This window comes from Syngnathoides biaculeatus, chromosome 10 (genome assembly GCF_019802595.1).
Source record: "Syngnathoides biaculeatus isolate LvHL_M chromosome 10, ASM1980259v1, whole genome shotgun sequence".
NCBI lineage: Eukaryota > Metazoa > Chordata > Actinopteri > Syngnathiformes > Syngnathidae > Syngnathoides > Syngnathoides biaculeatus.
This window is the reverse complement of record NC_084649.1, coordinates 11,407,170-11,428,164: the sequence shown is the minus strand read 5'-3', so window position 1 is coordinate 11,428,164 and position 20,995 is coordinate 11,407,170. Positions and strand designations below refer to the sequence as shown.

Sequence of the window (20,995 nt, the reverse complement as noted above, 5' to 3'; positions counted from 1 at the left end):
ATTGACGATTCCAGGAAGCACTAAAAATCAACTGTTCTGCAAGGGAACACAAGTCCACAAAACTTAACCTCTGGTATTTTCTAGGGGACGCAAAGAGATGGGGCAAAGATTAAACAAGAATCCACACACCCAAAGTCATATGCTACTCTTATTTGTATTTTGCGTATATGGAATACTTTGAAAAATACTGACATAGTTTAATATTTATTGAACATAGCGTAAAAGTCAAGAGTATTAAAACTGAGCAAGTTTAAAAATATTTTGCTTGAGATTGCAAGTCATTTGGAGCAATTAAGTCTAGAACAATGTATCTTTTTTTTTTAAATATTTCTTTTATTCATTTTCACTATGGTTGAGATGATTAATTCATTTTCACTATGGTTGAAATGATTAAGTCTCCAAAACTATACTGTACTGCATTAGCATCTTATATCCTCACTGAAACAAAATAAAGCATCTCCAAATTTTCAAGACAGAAATATAAAAAACAAAAATGAAAAAATTCAAGTTATGCTTTGTCAGACAATTACAACTTGCCAAATGCACAATATTGCAGCCAAAAAGAATAACTCATCATTTTCCAATAAGGGACTTATTGCATCACTTTATGCCTTGAATCAGTTTGTATTAGTGAAATCTGAAAAAAATAAAAAATGTCCACAGTGAGGGTAATTCTTATTGTCCTAAAATCTAGATTATTTTCCTTAATCTCTTTCTTAGTGAGTTCCATCCATGTATTTTTTTATCAAGTTTGTTCTAATTCGGGTTGCAAGTTACTTGGAGACTGATTGATTGCTTTTGGGCGAAAGGCAGGATACACCTGGGTGGGCATTTGCAGCTATTATTGGGTTATTATATTATTTTCCAAACTGCGTGTGATTTTCCTCCCAGAAAAGTTAGTTGAATGTTACTGAACTTTAGAAATTGTCTATGGCGCAAAACTGGATGTGTGTCATGGATCAAAACCAAAGCACTACTGGAGCTTGGTTTTGAGCGCAGACAGAAATTTTCCACTGTAGGAGCGGAAACAAGGTGAAAAATATTCTTTGGCATATTATAAAGGACAAACCTGATAATGAAGCCACATAAAAATAAAGATGTTCATGTGAGGAAGAGGCAGTTCTGAAGTTCCTATCAAAAGTGCGTGGAGGGTAGAAAAATAAAGGTGTTGCATAGTGACAAACTCTGAAAGTACAGGGAGAAACACTGGAGAAAAAAACACTTGTTCAGTTGTGGAATACAACAGTTTAATTGAAGTACTGATTTCTTAGAAAAAAAAAAATTACCCCGCACCCCTGTTTTCTTCCTGCCATTCTGTACAGATTCTGATAGGCAAGAAGTCCATGAGGACATCATACAGACAAAACCTCTGATGCAAATCCAAAAAGATCTGAGTGCAGCGAACTGAAAGCGCCGATGGAACGTTGTTTTTGTTGCCAAAGCCAGGTGTACTTCCTGTTCTCTTGTGCCAGCGCTGAAAGTCATCTAAATATCTTTGATCACATCTTCCAGCTCTTCTTTGGAGTACATGTGAAAGGTCTTCCCTGGCTCCACTGTTGCCAGCTACAGAAAAAAAAAAAAAAATCCTAGTAAAACTCATTGAAATCCAAACATCCATACAGTACATATTGTAAAATGAAGTTATCGCTTGCTGTATTTCCTAATATAGTGGCCTCGGGTGTCTATTTTTCAACTAAAGAGAATCCCTGGCACAGAGGGGGGTGGGGTGGGTATTTTAATACGCAGGGAGGTCCTAATACAGGTGAGACCATATGTTTACAGAGAGTCTTTACAGGGATGTCATTTGATGAGGGCCCCACATCCGAGGAGCACAAAAATGATCAGGGACCCATAAAATACAATCAATATGCGTCTTTGGACGCACGGTTTAATAATGTGGTGTGGTGCTGAAACTCAGGTGTATGACTTTTTTTTTTTTTTTTTAAATGGGATGAGACCGGACTCTAGAGTGATTATGTACGGTACTGGGGGAAAAAATGGTCAATACAGTCATTTGAGGAAGAAGAAAAAAAACTTGAAAGCAGGCACATGATGGGTTTCAATCATGTACTCTCAACCAATTAGAGATGGTGAAGAGTGGGGACCCTCCGTCTGATTTGTCGTGTGTATGTGCATCCCAGGGCTTGTTTTTGAAATATGGGCGGTCGAGGACACGAAGCTGTTTTCTAACAGACAACTGGTCGTTCAACAACAAGAATGCAATTAGTTCCAAAGCCAAGTGTCACCGTGACAATGTGGGAACATTTTGATTTCAAGCCAATTAGTCTCTCAGACCAACATCATCTCCATCCTCAAAAAGGCCCAGCAGAGAATGTACTTCCTGCAGCTTCTGAGGAAGTACAACCTGCCACAGGAGCCGTTGAGTAAATTCCACAGCAGTCATTGAATCGGTTCTGTGTTCATCCATCACAGTCTGGATTGGTGCTGCGACCAAGAAAGATACAAAATAAATAAAATAAAAATAAATAAAAATCAGACTGAAACAGACAGCTGCTGCTGAAAAAAAATATCACTACCCACCCACCTACTGTAATTTCCAGCCTATAAACCACATCTTTTTTCCACACGCTTTCAACCTTGCGGCTTATGCGGTGATGTGGCTAATTTCTGCATTTTTTCTAACGGCTGCAAGGGGGCAGTCGAGTGGAAAGGGTAAGCGTGAGACCAGTGGAATATATGTGCCGAGGAAGTGAGTTTTACCGGTACATTGTTTTTTAACCGGCCCCGTTAGTGCTGTGCTAGCGTGTTGCTGGTGTGTTACTGCCACGTCTTAAGTGGTTTTTACCGGTATGTTATTTTTTTTTTTTTTAAACAGCTCTGTTACCACCATGCTACCATGTTTCTCCCACATCTCATTGGTTTAGATGTGTTTTTTTTTTCAACCGGTTCTGTTAGTGCTGTGCTACAGTGTTGCTACTGCTACTCCCCGGCTGTTTTTTTTTTTTTTTACTGGCATGTTGTTTTTTATTTTAGCGAGCCTTGTTTGTGCTACCGTGTTGTTGCTATGTTAAGCTAAGATAAGGTCTTAAAACTTTGAAAACTCTGTGTACCGTCTTTTTTTGTAAATATCTCGTGTTTCAATGAGGGCACATGCAGCTTTCACACAGGTGCGGCTTATATATGTACCAAATGGTATTTCCTTTCCAAATGTACTGGGTGAGGCTTATAATCAGGTGCGCTCTGTAGGCCGAAAATGACGGTACTCACTCTTGAGGACTTGCATGCTGCCAGGACAAAAACAAGGGCCAGCAAAATAGTCTACAAATCTCGTTCACCACCTATTCCAGCTCCTTCCCTCAGATGCTAACAATTTTGCTCATATCTCCTCGAGAGAGGTCTACATTAGCCGTACACTCACTGTTTAATCACACCACACTATAGTGTTGTTGATTGCTACTGGCCACTTATGTATAGGATATGAGAACTCTCTTACACCCTTTCCACAATCACCACTGTGTCAGATCATTGCACTATTAGTCACTTTAAATTGCTTGAGGACTGTGCATCATTTCCACAATGGCGTTTATATCAGCATCACCACTCTAGTGGTACACTTCCATTGCTCAATGACTGTCCATACTCATGCACTTAATGTCCCAAATGTATATTTTGTCATAGTGACTGTTTCCTGTCATACTCCTGTGGCTCCAACTATCGGAGACAAATTCTTTGTCTTGTAACAAACACACTTGGCCAATAAGGCTGATTCTGATCAGTCATAATAAGGAGGGTGTATAAAGGAGGTGAGCTCCAGTTCTTGTGTGTTTAAGGCCCCCTCCACACAGAGTCAGGCAGCCAATTGTGACTGCACTGGACAAATGTGAAAAACAGTCTCTGACTCATACCCCCAAACCAGGCAATTGACCCCTACAGACACAACCATCTCTCCGCAATGGAAAAACAGCATGATCGGGAAACACTGCATCTACTGGACTATTTTTTTTTGAACCACAAACAACTATGCGGAATTGCCCTGTCTGCTGTTGCAATATTTATAATTTTATAAAGAGCAAAAACATGCAAGAAATAAAGAAGACTGTGAGGATAATTAAGACACTGTTGGAATTGCTCGCCTTATTCATTGACTACACTTATTTACTTCAGCAACAGAGACTCTCCTACCATCGCCTATCAGCAACAAGTAAATATGAAATAATAAAGTAAAGTAGTATTGTAAAAGTCCATATACATATATATACACACACACACACACACACACACACACACACACACACACACACACGCACACACACACACACGCACGTACATAATGCATAGGTAAACCATAGTTGTGCCCGGCTTGATATTCAAATTTGGAATAGACGCAAAACCAGTGACCAACTGTCAGCATCTCAAACTAATGTTAGAACCCCACAGACTGCTCGACGGTTCAGTGCTGTTTGGTCATGTCAGTCTGAATGCCGGACTTCAGTAGATGTTGCTCTCAAATCTTAAATCAAGGCATGTTGTCTGCTAGAGACCAGGCCTGGGAAATGGGGCATACATTCAAATAAAGTGCACACACCTCAATGTTGGTCGCGTTGAGCTTTTCCTCCATCACCTGCTTCAGAATGGTGAGAGATGACTTGATGGCATCTTTTAGCGTCATGGACTGCAAAACACAAACGGCAACTTTTTGTGACTTGCACCCCCAAAAAAACTGGTCATACTTGGGTTAATCTATTGAATAATTCCAGTCAATTAAAAGCGCTACCTTGTGGTAGACTTCTTGCAGTGAGCTCTGTGCGCCCTCAGACGCTGAGCCAATTGCCCGAGCATCGCATTGCACAAAGGTTCCTGAAGGGTCCATGTGATACCTGAATTTGAAGAAAAAGGGTCATTTTGTAATACTATATCATCAATGTGCACAAATTTGAATGGTGATGTACAATTGAGGTCCTTTTTCATCCACCCCTCCAAAAAGAAGTGCAACTCCAAACGGTCGACTCTGTGGTGACAGCAAAAGAGAGGTTAGAAGAGAACCGATATTTACAACAGATAAGCGAAGACACTGACCATTGCACCAGGGTCAGCGTCCTCCTCCCCAAACTGCAGCGCCAAGTTGGAGACTGCCTGGGTCACGCTCTCGACTGTCATGGTCTCGTCATAAGTGAACCAGTGGTTCTGTGAGCAAACATGGAATCTAGATGAGCCACAGTGGACAAGCAAGGTTAAGTTGCAGACTTCCATACCTGTGTTTCCACTCGGGCTTTGTCGATTAGAGTCTTGGCATCAGCTATCAAGCCACTCATTGCACAACCTTTGAGGTAGGAAACAAAGGAGCAGAAAAGATATTATTCATCACGCCAATTTATGTGGTTCAGACTTCACGGTCACAGTTACTCGGTGCGGTTCAAATGTGAAAAAAATAGCTACATTTGCAAAGCCTACAAATGTTTTTGTTGAATGTTATCAAGAAATGCATATTTATACAGTACTTTACAAATCACTGTCCTCAACTTCATTGTACTGTAAGATTGTATACCCCAATATTTTTAAGGCGTCTGAGAGGTCTATTTTGAACTTAATATATGGGGGGGGGGTTAGGGTTAGGTTCTGGAATGTAAGCCCATGAAAGGTGGCTGTTTATTTTGATGAGAAAATAAACCACAGAGTTGTCTAGAAATTAGATTCTGGACTACAACCAACATCCATCCATTTCCTGAACCGCTTATCTTCAGGCGAGTCAAACTGCTCGTGGACAGTTTTGCACACGACACTTACACAAATATCAGTTAGCATTTAAAGAATTAACTCCAGTCCAAGTATGTTTTGATTGTTATTTGGCTTCTTTGGTTTTTTTTGTGTCATTACGTAAGGGTACCAGAGATGGCAAATAAGGTGTGATGTAACCATAACACCAGAAATGAACGTGGTATTCCATTTCTACCTAGACTGCTCAATACAATACGGCTAAAGTGACAATGAAGAGACTCAACTAACACCAGTAGTAATCTCCAAACTATGGATTAATTCACTATTATTGTTCAAAATTTTTATATTAAAGTGGTTATGATTCTTTTTACATACACACATCTTAGAAAGATAAAAACGCATAATTGTGACTCTGCTTCTGCAAGCCAGCCTTTGCTCTTCTGTATACACGGCACATTTTGCCATCAAAGGGTGAGTAATTTTAATTGAGTTATGTTTTATTAATCTTGTTATTATATGTTTTATGATGGTGACATTTTGACAATATGAATTATTATTTCACATTCCATTAAGTCCTATTATTCTAAATTTGAACAAATCAAACAATACATTTCAGGACCTGAGAGTATCCACTGTTCTGCCAAAAAATAGCTAAATAGCTAAATGTAAGTGAAATTCATTGAGATATCTCAAGTTACCAATGTGACTGTCAATCTCCACGATCTTCTCAATGCTGTTGGGCTCCATGAGAGGAGAGGTGATCCTCTTCTCCACAGCCAGACACACCCCCTCTGAGGTCTGGATACCAATGGCTGTGGAGCCAAGCTTGGAAAATAGTATTGACGTTTAAATGATTCAAAGAAAACAAAACGAAAAATTTTTTAGTTAAGTTAAACGTTGTGAAATCTTTAGAAGGTCCTTTAGCAGAACACTTACTTTTATAGCCTCAATAGCATATTCAACTTGGAATAACCTTCCTTCGGGAGAGAATGTGTTGACACCTCTGAAAGACAACGAGTCACGAGTGGTGACCATTGTAAATTGCAAACTGTTACTGGGAAATAGCCTTCTGTTTGAAAAGTCACAAAAATGTCGAGTGCAATATTTTGATGCCTACGAGTGCATAACGAAAGTGAAATGAGATTGGTGCGGTGCCAAGACTTTTTCCCTTCCAACTAACGTAAGCTAAACATTACAACAGAGACAGATTGATTTAAGATTTGATTCAAATCGACATTAAGCCGTTCGGTATAAACTCAAGAAACATGAATGTGTTCCCTCTAGTTTGTTCACTAGTAGTAGGAAGAAGCAGCCAACAAATGACAAAGCAGTTTGTGTTGGAGCGTTGTGATTTTCACCCACCTGTCATATTCCGATCTCGTCAGGAACATCCTTCAACTTTGAACAAAGGATCGAGAATACAAATAATTAGACTAAAATGAGAAAATACCAACACTTCATAAAATTAAGTCGTTTTAGACAAGTTCGTGTAGACAACCGTGGCTAGCTACTGTTAGCATAGTTATCCCTAGCACATGTAAAAAAAAAAAATAAATAACCGTACGGAATGAATCATCATCAAATGATCTCCTAACAGTATAATGTTGTTATTAGAAGTCAAAAACTAACAAGGCAGAACATGCTTCTTAATGACTGAGTTTGGTAACTTTGCATTTACCTTGTGTGGCACCAATCCTTGAATGAGTTCGCTAGTTTCTGGCAATCGTTGAGTGTGTCACACCAGAAAAGGTCCGTGTGTTTACAAAAATGATAGGAACCTCAAAGTTTCCTTTCGTTCATTGAAAGTACTTTTAGAATTGTTTACGTTGATTTGTAGGCAATCGACTAATCACAAATGTCATTTAATTGCGCAATATTTTTTCAAATTGGTTGACATGACATGGGATGCACATGGTAGCTTTTGCTTATTCGTGATGGCATAAGGTTACAAGAAAACTATACCGTACTACTGTGTACGAAAAGCTTGTGAAATGATGCTCTAATCTATTGTGTTATGATTACCTGTACACTTATGTGTACGATGTCTGAACGGATAAAAAAAAATCGGATTGTAAATGGTTTCATCACATTTCACTTATTTTTTGTAATCCTTATTCAGGGAAACACGAACTCCACACGGTGGCACCATTACAGTAAATAAAAAATGGATGGATGGATGGATGGATGGATGGATGGATGGATGGATGGATGGATGGATGGATGGATGGTCCTGATTAACCTGCCACACAGTCAAGGGGATCTGTATTCAAAACTAGAACAAACTCCTGAATGGAGTTTGCGTGTTTGGTAAATTGAAGACTAAATTGTCCACAAGTGTATGAATGTGAATGTTGGGAGTGGGTCGGAGCCCTTTAGCTCATTATAGAGTAAATGCCTGTTGATGACTTAACAGTAATATTTGCCCTATACTCCTCCCAACAATAGTCCAGTAGTCTCGCTTTACAAAACAGGAAAACAGTACCACGAGGAAGCAGCCTCACATTTCATCTTTTACCGTTTTTTTGCTTGATCACTTGTCTCACTGGTTTTTATTGTAAGGGAATGATTAAGAGTCAAAAGTCAACAAAAACACAAATGTATCCAATGAAACAGGCAGGATTTTCACTAGCATGTCACGGGTAAAGTTCTAAGAGGAGGGACTGCTTGTGTCAGGTTTCATTTCTCCGGTGGGAAGGGTTCACATTGGTTGTGTGCAAAAGTCTCCAGTACTTCAGTTGGGTTTCTACACGAAAACATTGACAAGTTGGTGGATGAATAAACAAAAGGGTGATTATTTTTGTTTCTCACAGGACCATTATTTAACCTGACAAAACAAAAATTGCTACCCTCCAATAGAAGCAACATGAAGGGTCACCAGGAGGATTTCATTTTTCAGGCTCTGCTCTTAATCCACAGTAAGTGTCTAATGAGTTCATTCCCCTTTGGTGCTTTATTAATGCATATGGTATCAATTCCCATTGTTTATTTACCTGATGGTTTCCCACATTTTCTCCTAAAGCCCATAGAAATGTTCATTCAGTTTATAACGATGTTTTAGAGTCTTAATAATAGTCAAGGAGCCTTCCTGTAACGCGCAAGATATTTTATATAATTGAACGTGATACTGCCACTAATACTGCAACTAGCAAGTGGTACAATAACAACGCTAAATGTGAGTTTACGACAACAGAAGCAGCAGAGATTTTGTTTTTGTTCTAATGACTTACATCAACCTGACACGCGTTTAAACAAACTTATTTTATAACTCCTGATTGTTCTTGTAAAATGACATAAAGTAGACACATTACAATTAAAACACAAACATGCATGATTAATTAAACACCACTTATTTACAAATCATATATAAATCCAATTACAAAATACACACTTACAAAAATAGGCTGATCTGGCATCTTCCCACCTTCCAAAAATATGCCTGTTGGGTTCCTCGAAGATTCTAAATTGTGAGTGTCAATGGTTTAATTTATCAATTTTGCAACTAGCTAATTATGGCTGTCTAAGTGATTTAACTGTTTTTGTCTTTCAGTCTCTGTGGTCTATTTCTTCACTGCAGGTGTGTTACAGTCGTGTCTATGCGTATGTGTGTGTGCGTGTTTGTGGGTGGGCGGCTGGTTTTTACCAGCGGTTTTTCAAAGTGTGTGATGTGGGCTTCAGGGGACTTCAGGCGAAGCAAAGCAACTTGAGAATAATCGGGAAAAAATGTTTTGTTTTTTTTAAAAACTGCTGACCATACTCAACTTGACATCAGACATTTTCTTCTCCCTCTGTGAAAACCCCGGAAAGCACAAACCAGAAAATCAACCCACGACCACGTGTAAAGATTTACACACAATCTTCAGACAGTAATAGAAAAAGCAGTGTTATGCAATTATTCCAACTGGTCTCGATACATGCTGCCAATAATTTTCATAAAAGCCTTAAGGAAGACTCACACTTTGAAAAATCCTTGATTGGTGCCAACATGCTTTTCCTAACTGCGTTTGTCTATGTGTGGCCCCCAGTGAATGGCCAATTGGACAGCAGCAGCAGCGTTGTGGTGGCCGGCTACAACGTGAGCGCCCCGGCCGGCTCCGGCGTCACGTTGCAGTGCGTCAGCGGTCGCATGGTGTGGACCCGCGACAACCTGAGGGACAGACAGAGGGTGGTCCACTGGGACATTTACCGGGCCCATTTGGACCACGGCATGGAGAGGGTGTTAGACATGTACTCTGCAGGAGAGCAGAGGATATACAACTCCTACAACCTGAAAAGGGTCGGCCTCAGTCAGAAAGCCTTCAAGGATGGAAATTTCTCGCTCGTGATCAAAGGTCACGCTCACACACTTTGCTGCGTGTTTGCTGTGTGGTGCATTGAAGTGCTTTGTAGTTCTTGAAATTGTCACTAAATTGCATTGCTATTTTTTTTTGTCTCTGTGCATGTGTGGGTGTGGGTGTTTCATTAGAATTTGCAAGTGTACTTAAAGGGGAAATCCAGTGCTTTGCATGAACAGTATATCCAATAGGTCATATAATATATACCCTATTTTGACAATGTGATGTTAAATCCTCTCTCATGTAATAGTGTTTTGAGATCAGGATGAATACAGGAAATCGGTGCTGGGCATAAATGGTGTCGCATGTAATCAAGCTTTTGTTGCGGCACGGTACATGTCACATCCACACACATAGGTCACGTGACTCGCAAAAATGGCAGCGTCCCTGAAAATTCGTAATTGTCGATAAAAATCTTGTCAAAACACTATTAAATGAGAGAGGATTTAACATCACATTGTCAAAATAGGGTACATATTACATGACCTAATGAATACAGTGTTGATGCAAAGCATTGGATTTTCCCTTTAATTTTGTGGTTTGTCAGTCAACTATGTTCACAGATGAAATGTAATACTTTCTTTTAATGGGTTTTTCTTAATACAAAATGATCTGTTGTTTCCAGATGTGACAATGAATGACAGGGGTCTGTACTCTTGTAACCTCCACCATCTCTACTGCCACTTGTACGAGACGATCCGGGTGCAACTGAACGTGACGAAATCACGTACGTCACCGACTTCGAGTCCGGTGCTTAATATAGTGACGTGGCAAACTGGGCCTACGACCTTGTCTTTGCACTCCTCCAGGCCGTAAGGAGCAGCGCTACTGGGATGGCCAGAAAGAGGTGTACGTGGTGCTGCTGGGGAGCACGGTGGTGCTGCCGTGCATCAACAGGAGAAATGTGTGGACGGACTGGAGCAACCAGGAGGAGGATCAGCAGGTGGGGCTCGCGTCATCTTCGACCTCAAGGGTGGGCAAAGGGTTAATCCGGATCATTGAGCATTTACGAGGTGTGTCAGAGAACCTCCAGGTTTGGTCTCCTAAAAGTTATAATGTACAGTATAATTCAAACTACAAGTTTTACCCTTCGTCTTCCTCCTGGAATCCCTTTATTAATTAAATAATTGGTTTAGAATTCAATGACTTTAAATATTGCAATCAAAATGAGATACTTATTTGATAATGAAAGAGTTGGCTGGGTTTGCATACAGATTTCAAAGTATTTATTTATTGAGCTGACCTCTTCTCCGAACAGCCTGACCCTTCTGTCTCTACATGTGTCCCTTGAGGACAAACATTTGCTTGCCCACCGCTGTTCTATAGGAGGAGCGTGACTGAAAGATTTGCCAATCCGCAGGTGGTCCACTGGGACCGCCAGTCCCCGGGAATCCACCACGATCGCGCAGACCGCTTGGTGGACCTGTACGCCTCAGGAGAGCAGCGTAGCTACGGACCTTCGTTCCTCCGGAGGAAGATGAACATCAGCAACCAGGCCTTCGCCGAGGGAGACTTCTCACTGAGCATATCTGATCTGCAGGTACGGGACACTTTGTTGGGTCTGCGTGTGGAATCTCACAAAGAAGCAGACAAGTCTGTGTCTGCCAAGGCAGTCACTTAATATAGTGCAGAGGAAGTCTAAATTTAAATTTACTTTAATAATTATCCATGTGGGAAACCACAGCGGTGAGCCGATCTTTCTCACAGGCCTGAGGTTCGAGGGTTTGAATCTCGATTCCGGTCTACTTGTGCGGCGTTTGTATGTTCTCCCCGTTCCGTTGCACATTTTCTCAGGCTAATTCTTTTCCTTCTACAATCCCAAAACTTGCACGGTTCATTCAAGAATCTAAATTGCCCATAAGAGTGAATGTGAGAATGAGCGCTGTTTTTTAAGACGTTCCCTGCGAATAAGTGGTGAGCAGTCCTGGGTCTACCACGCCTCGAGCCCAAAGGCGATTGTGAAGTTTCTCCAGCTCACCCGCAACCCAAATGAGGACAAGCAAGATACAGAAAATCAATAGAAGCAATAATATCAACTTGTGGTATTCTTGCAACTACACTATCTCACTTCATTTAATAATTTTACCACAAATGCAGCATTTTGGGCATTTATCAAGTACATTATAATTGTGTTTTACTCTTTACAGTGGTTGTTTTATACATGGGTGACAATTACAATGTATTAAAATGTTCTTTAAAACAAGAGAGATTATGTAAAATGCAGGATATAGGAATGACAGACACTATCTCTGTCTCTTGGATCACTGAAATACAGTCTAAGCATATACGACGTGAGTCTCAAATACTACAGCAACAGTACATTTTTAGCACATGCATACAATGTTTCCAGAGTATTTTCCTTATTTGTGCGGCTCTTGTCAAGTCCCATTTTATTGCTCCAATGAGGCGGGTATAGCGTTAGGTTTAATGAAGTGGAACAAGAATACCAAAACAAACGGTACGTCATGTGTCTGGAGGCGCTTATTAAAAGGCTCTGTGCGCCATTTGCAAGCCCGTGCAATGCTGCAACGATGAACTAAACGGATTACAGCATTTTTGCCCTTGTTTGGGTCCTGAACCAGACATTGGGAAATCCTGCTTTGTGCCATACTTCAAAATTTGAATGGTTTAAAATCACTTTATTTGTACTGCAAATTCACAAACTGTATGTTCCGTGACCGTTTTATGTGTTTTGACCGTTTAGGCCACTGACCAGGGGGTGTACTCATGTCACCTTCATCATCATTACTGCGGTTTGCATGAGAGGAGACAGTTTCAGGTCACAGTGTTACCGCCGCTGATTGACGCCGCAGGCCCGGCAAAAACGCTGCCCAGCGCAGACAAAGGTAAAGGCTATCATTACTGTACATTTATTATAAAGATTATTTTTTTCTCATGTGTTGTGAAAAAAATGCTTTTAGCACTCAAAAAGAAGCCTTGACTTTAATTAATATTTTGATATCAACCACTTCCAAATGTGATCGTTACCCTTTAATGTGTTTAGTACACCCATTTTTTAATTTAACTGATGCTGAATCAGCAAATATATTTAAGGATAAATATTATACAATTGCATGGAACTGTTTGACAGAAATATTAGGTCGTTTCTGTTTTTAGATCATTTTTTGATTTTTAGTTAAATGTACATTACTTTTGGGGGTGAAGGGTTAACAATTTATCATAAAAGTATGACTTACAGTGAAGCTTTTAGTTTTTGGTAGAACACAGCTAAACTATTATGAACATGTTTCCTCTACTGTTCAATATTTTACTAACTACTCAAAATGGCGTGTGGAAAAAGTTAATTAAAAAAAACAAAACAAGGCTGATGGTATGTTGACTAGGATTTTTGGATGACTTTCCTGATTGGCTGAGATATATCACATGGCTCTCCATTCCATTTTTGAACTACCATTTCAGTTATTAAAATCCAAAAGAAACAGGTCTTTACCCTCGTGCTGACCCTGAATAACAAAGTACAATAAAAAATGTGTGCTCATTCCACCCTCTTTTGCTCTCTCTCTCTCTCTCTCTCTCTCTCTCTCTCTCTCTCTCTCTCTCTCTCTCTCTCACACACACACACACACACACACACACACACACACACACACGCACGCACACACACACACACACACACACGCAGGTCAGGTGAGTGTTAGTGCTTTAACAGGCTTGAGCTAAAACTACCATGAGTATAATTATGAGCAAAAAGCAAAAAAAAAAAACAAAACTTCACATCTGTTCTTTGCCTGTATTCTTTCTCCCTGACAAACTGCTGTGATTTCACCTTCCCAGGATGAGAAAGTCCCTTTTTTCTGCTTGTTTCATTTGTTTTTCTTGCTTTCTCAGTAGTCTGATGCCAGTTCCCCGAAAACCCCAAACGCACCACCCAGTCACCATGTATAAGGCCTGGTTTAGCCGCCCCCCAAAACAACCCTTTTCATTGCGGACTTTTAATTGCCTGCTCTCATCGTGTGTCTGTTTGTGTATTTGTCTGCGGGTGTTACAGGAAGTAATCTTGTTTTTTTTTCTTTTGTGTATACATCACATTCTTCATTTCTTAGTGTAGGAAAGAAGAAGAGAGCAAGAGTGAATGCAGACGCTCTGTTTTGAGTCCTAGCTGATAATGGTATTTGTATAAATGTGGCAAAATCATTGAGAAGGTTTGGAAGGAATTCCTGTGGTTCAGTCTGTGTGTGTGTGTGTGCCAATATGATCTCATTCCAGTGGAATTTTATCCACAGGAGTTGAAATCCATCTCTGCCCTCACAAGTAATCCTCTCCCAGAGCTACAGAAGAACCTCCACCCTCCCTTGAATTTTTTTCCCCCCAACATATGATTTAATTATAATGGAAAAGTTGAATTTTCCCCTTATGGGATTACAACACATAACACAAAAAAATAAAATACAATAAATCTCTTCCAAGGTCAGACAAAATTTCCTTTGACAGGCAAGTAGAATGTTAACATAAAAAGTGAAACAGTTGGTTAACTAATGTTAATAAAAAGATGAACACAAAAATGCGTAATTGCCTACAGGGTGAAAAGTTGTTGTCAATCCATCCATCATATTAGCCACTTATCCTCACGAGGGTCGAAGGCGTGTTAGAGTCTATCCCAGCTGTCAACAGGCATGAGGCAAGGTACACCCTGAGATGGTTGCCAACCAATGGCAGGGCACATAGAAACAAACAACCGCACTCACAATCACAGCTATGGCGCAATTTAGAGTGTCCAATTAGTGTTGCGTGTTTTTGGGATGTTGGAGGAAACTGGATTGCCCGGAGAAAAACCACCCACTATACACAGGTGGGTCTGAGATTGAATCTGGGACCTTAAAATTGTGAGGCCAAAGTTTTCCCAGCTCCTCCACCGTGCCGGCGAAAAGTTGTTGTTTTGCATATAAATGGACAGAAAAAGTCTGCACAACACAGATCAAATGCGTAAGTTTTTGTGATATAAAACGAGACCAAGAGAAATGATTTATAAATGTTTTCCACCATTCATGTGACCTATAACCTCTAAAATCTAATGTTTTTCTTAAAGTACAAGTAAATAACTGAGATGTGGTTCCATAAGTGTGCGCACACTATTTGAAGTGCAATCTCGTTTTCTTCAGAGCATAATATTACATAACATTAACATCCATCCATTCATCCATTTTCTTAGCCACTTATCCTCACAACGGTCGCAGGGAGTGCTGGAGCCTATCACAGCTGTCAACGGGCAGGAGGCGGATTACACCCTGAACTGGGTGTCACCCAATTGCAGGGCACATAGAAACAAACAGACAACCACATTGTTTACCTTTCCTTTCCCTTTCAAAACGATTAGATTTTTCTTTCAGTTGAGTTGTTCAGACTATAGGTGGAAAATGTTTTGAAATCACCCATGAAAGTTTTGAAGTCATTTAGCTACTTTGTAGCTAAATTTAGCCATTTTTTTTTCAATCCCTATAGCATAAAAAAAAAGTGCCAAAAGAAAAAAGAACCAATCGAGCAACCTTTTGTGGTAATTGTGGTAATTCCAAGACACTTTAAAGTGCTGGAGTTGACCCCACCCCCAGACAGAAAAGGATTGGCGGTTGCGTGAAACCGCCTCTGGATAATTTAACCATCATCCAAAATTTGACGTAACAATTCCATAAAATCCACAACGGTTTTCTCAGATACATATTTTTAGATTAAAGCAAATAACAGATGATTTACGTGGTAACATTTACTTAACACAGTTGACTTTGTGGTCTTAAATCTGCCGTTCTTTTATTATTAGCAATAATGTTTTTCCCAGACGGTTCCATGATTACCATCACACGTGTCTGTGGTGGCACATTTGTTCAATCTTCAAGATTTTGAGGTTTCATAAATATTTCCTGCATCTTTTGCTCAAATTCCAGATTTTACTACATTAGGAGGTTTAACTGTATAATAAATAATCTTGTAGTATGTTGGCCCCAAACAGGCAGAGTATTGTAAAAGCTGCTCATCTTCTGTCTTTTCCCTTTTTTCCCCTTTTCTCTGGCTGTCTGCTGTCATGTTGACTTTGGCTCCCATCGATAGGACTCTCCCCCCACCCTCAGAAAAATCCCACATGCTCAGGTTTATTTTCCCGTCTTCTTTAGTGAGGAAAGTATTTTTGGTTGGAGGGGGTGGGGGGGGGGTGCCTAAAGTTTCATGTGTCTCACAGCTGGTGAAAAACCGACAGGGGACAAAGAGTTGAATTAAGGAGAGAGTAAGATGTAGGTCATCTCTCCTTTCCTTCATCCTCCCATCAGATGTTGAGGCGGAAGGAGCAGCAAATCCTCAAACACAAACACGTACAGTGTGTTGCCCCGGGGAAAAAAGTTTGGGGGTTTGGGGAATATAAACAAAAGGATCATATTTGGAAATAGAGCAGCAGGTCAGTACAGGATGTCCGTGTCCAGCCTCGCTTCACTGGCACTTGTCATTTTTTACTTCTTACTGCAGAGAACGACGAATCATATGGCATGACTGTTTGCTTTTGGCTCACATATGCCGGGTGTGAACTTCTTAACCTCCTGCCAGCCGCCTCTTTAGTCCAACTGGAAATGAGATCAACATTTTAGTACAGTCAGGAGAATTTATGTTTGCAGAACGAAGAACTGCTACTGGATACGTTCAAACTAAAATCCACTTGTGGATTAAACAACAACAATAAAAAACTAACTTTAAAGCAAGGGAGGAGAACTTACACAGTATTACAATAATATAAATAGAGAGCAGACCTCCACCAAGGCTGAATTGTGGAAACATCCATCCATCCATTTTCTTTGCCACTTATCCTCACAAGAGTCACGGGGAGTGCTGGAGCCTATCGCAGCTGTCAACAGGCAGGAGGCAGGGTACACCCTGAACTGGTTGCCAACCAATTGCAGGGCACATAGAGACAAACAGTCGCACTCTTAATCATACCAAGGGGCAATTTTGAGTGTCCAATTAATGTGTGTTTTTGGGATGTGGGAGGAAACCCGAGTGCCCGGAGAAAACCCACGCACGCACGGGGTGAACATGCAAACTCCACACAAGCGGGACCAGGATCGAACCCGGGTCCTCAGAACTGTGAGGCCAACGTTTTACCAGCTGATCCACCGTGCCGCCATTGTGGAAACAAAGTGCAAAAAAAAAAAGAGCTTTTTTTTGTTTGTCTTTCCCTGAATGCCACCGGTGCACTCCTGAGTTTGGTGATGATGGCATATCATAACTTTGCATCGATTTTGTTCCTTAACTGGTTAAAAGAGAAAATGTATTCCTCCAACGATATTATTTTCATTATTTTAGAATGGCAAATTATTTTTAAATGTTTAGACTCATGCCCTGAAAATATTTTCCAGTTTAGAGTCTAAACTCTCTAACACGGTTCAATTATGACTTAGAAAATAAAAATAGAAATTAAAACACCCCCAAAAAACATTGGCGTGCACTATATTTGGCACTTTATATATTAATCGTAAGACACTGTAATAATTTGCTTTGCAAAAATAATGATATTGGATATATTGCTCATATATAATGAAACTTGGCACAAAGATAAATCTCACATTTGATTAAAAAAAACTTGCATCTCACTCCAAAAATACTTGACTCAGTTTCTTTTGGTGATATTTGACCTTTTTTGAAGGCCTACTATGATATATCATGTATTACAAATTATATGCAAATCCACATCACGTCCGGCAATCTTTTGCTGTCTTAACATTTTCCAGTCAACAAGTTAATGATTTGTTGATATGTGTTTGCCACTCAAAAAAAAAAAAAAAGATTTCAAAAGAGAGACATTAAATTCTGGCAGTTCTTGACTGAGTTATGAAGCTCAAGGTTGTCGTCCTACTGACCTTTCAGACGGCAACCAAGGGGAGTCACCGCAGGTCATCAATGTCGTCCTACCCGACCCGAGACATCACTTCCTCCTGCCTCTGGGCTTCGTCCTCACCTCCTTCCTCCTTTTGGCGTTCGTCGTCCTTATCATCATCCTCATCACGCGCAGACGTCGAACAACAGGTAGGAATTAAACTGATAAACTTATAATAAAGTAAAAATAAATGTGGCTGAATAGAATTGCAGGAGTTAATGCAACTGAAATGAGGTACAAGTAAGTAAAAAAATCATCACATACCAGAAAAAGAAAATATTGATACAATAATACATTAATGAATACAATCGCAGAGAGACGTTAATGCTGATTTGAGTAACAAAGAGGTGTGGATATAAGAATTCCCTGAGACCTCTCAGCATTATTGTACCTTAATGTTGTTTTTCTCTGAAAGTTGAAATGAAAAAGAATTTCTAATGCATTTTTTGTATTTGATCTAATTATGAATTGAGTGGTGAATGCAGATCAGTAGATGACACCGCAATTCTATTCCTCACTGTGATGTTCTTGCCATTTCAGAGTCGTATTCAGTGGAATCCACGAGGTACGTACTTGTTAAGACACATACTGCACACACACACACACACACACACAAACACACACATGTGTGTACTCCTTTGTTCCCAACCAGTGTGCATACATGTAAAATTAAATGCCCCAAAAGTGACTCGACTTGCTTGGTTTTTGCCACAGCAACTTGGCACTTGCAAGTTAAGATTTATTTCATTTACTGAGTTGACTAACAGGGTTCATACTCAGTCTGACCTAAAACATTTAAGGGCTTTTTAGGGGCATTCTTAGGGGCTGACACGAAAAATTTAGGGCCATCGTGGGAAATCAAGAGTAAGGAAAAAAGACTCACCCAATGTTGCCATCAACCATTCTTGGTTCATCAAATGTTCCAGTATCTCAGTACCTGTGACAGTGATCACCTCATCATCTCATTGATACGACCATTGTCAACGTCTTCACATAACAGTCGACAGAAAAACAGATTCTAACGACAATTGCAACTATATACACAAATATCTTCTACTGATGTCTGTCTCAGCACCCCTACTCTAGCTCCTTGAGCCTACCCAGTGCCTCCTCTATTTGTTGCTGCAGAGGTGCCAAAGTGGCTCTCTTGTACTTTGCTCTGCCTCTGAGTGCATTGGCCTCGGTGATAAACCTCAGATTCCTCTTTTCTTCTGCCTCCTCACACAGCCTGTCAGCCTTCTCAATAGGCGTAGATATGTCAGTCTCTATTCTGTCTTTTTTGGCTTTGAGGCAGTAGCGATGAAAAGTGGGCAGCGATGCCAAATGTAGCCAGGTACGAAGTCTTCGTTTTCCCACAGTGGTAGTTTTTAGCAATGTCACTGTCTGGGAACATGACTGCAAACACTTTTGAATTATTTTCACAAGATTTGTGACTGTAATGGCTGCAGATCACTTTCAAAGTCCACACGATCTCTGCCTTTAACGAGTCTGTCTCCGTGTATTGAACTACGTTCATGAAGCCTGACTTCTGGCTGGTTGAAGTCGATGACTGGACAACTATAGGTGCACATGCATTGCCATTACCATTGCCTGAAGTTGATGCTTCACTATCTTGATATTTTAGAAACAGATTCATACCAACGGAAGATGAGAGAGTCCTCGCCAAATCAGCATGTCTCCTGTTTTTCCGGTGCGACTCCCTCGCTTTGACGCCCATCTTTTCAAGCTGGTAACTCTGCTTGCACAGATGGCAGTAAAACGTGCCGATCTTTTGGATCTCGACGAACCCAGCTCCCGAACTCCTTACTTTCAACCCAAGCTTCTTGAAAAATGCACTTCCCCGTGATACAAGTTGGATCGATGAAAGAACTACGCTACATCGTGACGAAGTGAAATGCCTACTCACGGAAACAAACAATGGAATATCGACAAGATGGTGACAAGTTGTCAACACGGTGACTTCTGTTGACAATTTCCGTCTGTTTTGGACGCCAGTTGGATCGCTATTTTTTTTTTTTACAATAAAAGATAATTTTTTTAGGGAGAATTTTGGTGGTAGAGGTTCTCCCTTTGATTTTTTTTAAATTTAAGGCCTTTTTAGGGGCTTGACCGGTTTTCGCTGATGTTTAAGGACTTTCAGGAGCCCCTAAATGCACCTTCGAAAATTTGGGGTTTTTTAGGGACTTTTAGGGCCGCGTGCGAACCCTGACTGATTCCCATCTCTTGTAAACACAAAATGTCTGCATTAGATCTAACAGAAGTCACAGCACGTCAGATGAGTTCGAGATGGACGTCGCAGAGGCAACGCTGGCCGGCAGGGAGTCTAACGACAGGCTGGGTGAGTGGAAATCGACCCAAAATGTTCACACCAAACTGAGTATGCGTACATGTACATTTACACCTCCCCTCATCTCATTTGAAGACTTTAAGAACAACCTGCTGAAAGAGGTCAACATGAACACGCCGAGCAAAGTCATTGATCTGGACAAAGGTAACAGATGCAATAACTAAAGCATGAAATGAACAGAAGTGAATCGCAGCGTTTTAATTCTTGTAGAGATGGAGAAGTGTCGCAAGTGAGGCAAGTGACAACGGGGTCACTGGCTGGTCCAGAGGCCGCTCATCACACTCATGCTGCTGGGAAATCTGGCAGGGGGAGACGCCACAGAGACGTTGTGTGTTTGCCAAAATTCTTTGTCACCTCCAAAACAACACACACAAACCCGAGCTCCCCGTGTTTTCTAGAGACAAACACAAAGAATGTATTATCATGTCATGTCGTAAATCCACGATTCAAGGTACCACAGTGCCACCTTGATGTTATGAAATGCAGGTGCAGTACTGCATTTTAAATGACGCCTGACGCAGTTGGGAAATAGCGAATGAACTTTCTATTACAGCTTTGATATCTGTCAAACTTGCATTTTGTTATTTTCTTTTTATGGACTAAAGGAACATTGAAGGGCTACTTATAGTGTATACTGCTCTTTGAAAATGTACATTTACAGTATGTTACAGTAACACAGAAGCAGTACATACCTCTTTATACTTGATTTGTTTTGAACATTAAAAATGTAAGTTTTTTTTTTTTTACTGCCAGTTATTTGTTGATGAGCAA

At 40.4% G+C, this 20,995-nt stretch overlaps 2 protein-coding genes across 3 annotated transcripts; one reads left to right on the top strand and one right to left on the bottom strand.

Annotated features, from left to right (window-relative positions):
- Positions 1-1,230: 1,230 nt before the first annotated feature.
- psma5 (proteasome 20S subunit alpha 5) lies at positions 1,231-7,468 on the bottom strand. The gene is made up of 10 exons (XM_061833619.1): positions 7,355-7,468; positions 7,039-7,074; positions 6,613-6,679; positions 6,375-6,501; positions 5,214-5,281; positions 5,038-5,145; positions 4,911-4,969; positions 4,736-4,838; positions 4,547-4,633; positions 1,231-1,563 (listed from the first exon to the last, which is right to left on the bottom strand). Exons 2-10 carry the CDS (start codon positions 7,065-7,067, stop codon positions 1,486-1,488), a joined length of 726 nt encoding a protein of 241 aa, XP_061689603.1. The 5' UTR covers positions 7,068-7,074; positions 7,355-7,468; the 3' UTR covers positions 1,231-1,485.
- A 904-nt stretch (positions 7,469-8,372) lies between these two features.
- On the top strand, positions 8,373-20,934 carry LOC133507136 (matrix remodeling-associated protein 8-like). 2 transcript variants are annotated; one of them, XM_061831879.1, is made up of 13 exons: positions 8,373-8,410; positions 8,487-8,591; positions 9,224-9,250; positions 9,699-10,004; positions 10,633-10,734; positions 10,817-10,950; positions 11,368-11,547; positions 12,712-12,853; positions 17,868-18,026; positions 18,418-18,442; positions 20,127-20,215; positions 20,300-20,368; positions 20,435-20,934. In XM_061831879.1, the coding sequence occupies exons 2-13, from the start codon at positions 8,540-8,542 to the stop codon at positions 20,455-20,457; spliced, it is 1,308 nt and encodes a 435-aa protein (XP_061687863.1). In that variant the 5' UTR covers positions 8,373-8,410; positions 8,487-8,539; the 3' UTR covers positions 20,458-20,934. The 2 variants fall into 2 exon arrangements, with proteins under 2 accessions (XP_061687863.1, XP_061687862.1); XM_061831878.1 differs by having other exon boundaries at positions 8,373-8,591; positions 20,435-20,933.
- Positions 20,935-20,995: the final 61 nt, after the last annotated feature.

Excerpts from the sequence above, each read along its gene's own strand:
- LOC133507136 (XM_061831879.1), top strand. The coding sequence starts at position 8,540 with ATGAAGGGTCACCAGGAGGATTTCATTTTTCAGGCTCTGCTCTTAATC. Across the intron at positions 8,592-9,223 it reads GGCTCTGCTCTTAATCCACA|TCTCTGTGGTCTATTTCTTC; the intron begins GTAAGTGTCTAA and ends TTTGTCTTTCAG. Across the intron at positions 18,027-18,417 it reads GCGCAGACGTCGAACAACAG|AGTCGTATTCAGTGGAATCC; the intron begins GTAGGAATTAAA and ends TTGCCATTTCAG.
- psma5 (XM_061833619.1), bottom strand. The coding sequence starts at position 7,067 with ATGTTCCTGACGAGATCGGAATATGACAG. Across the intron at positions 5,146-5,213 it reads AAGCCCGAGTGGAAACACAG|AACCACTGGTTCACTTATGA; the intron begins GTATGGAAGTCT and ends GTTTGCTCACAG. Across the intron at positions 4,839-4,910 it reads GATGAAAAAGGACCTCAATT|GTATCACATGGACCCTTCAG; the intron begins GTACATCACCAT and ends CTTCAAATTCAG.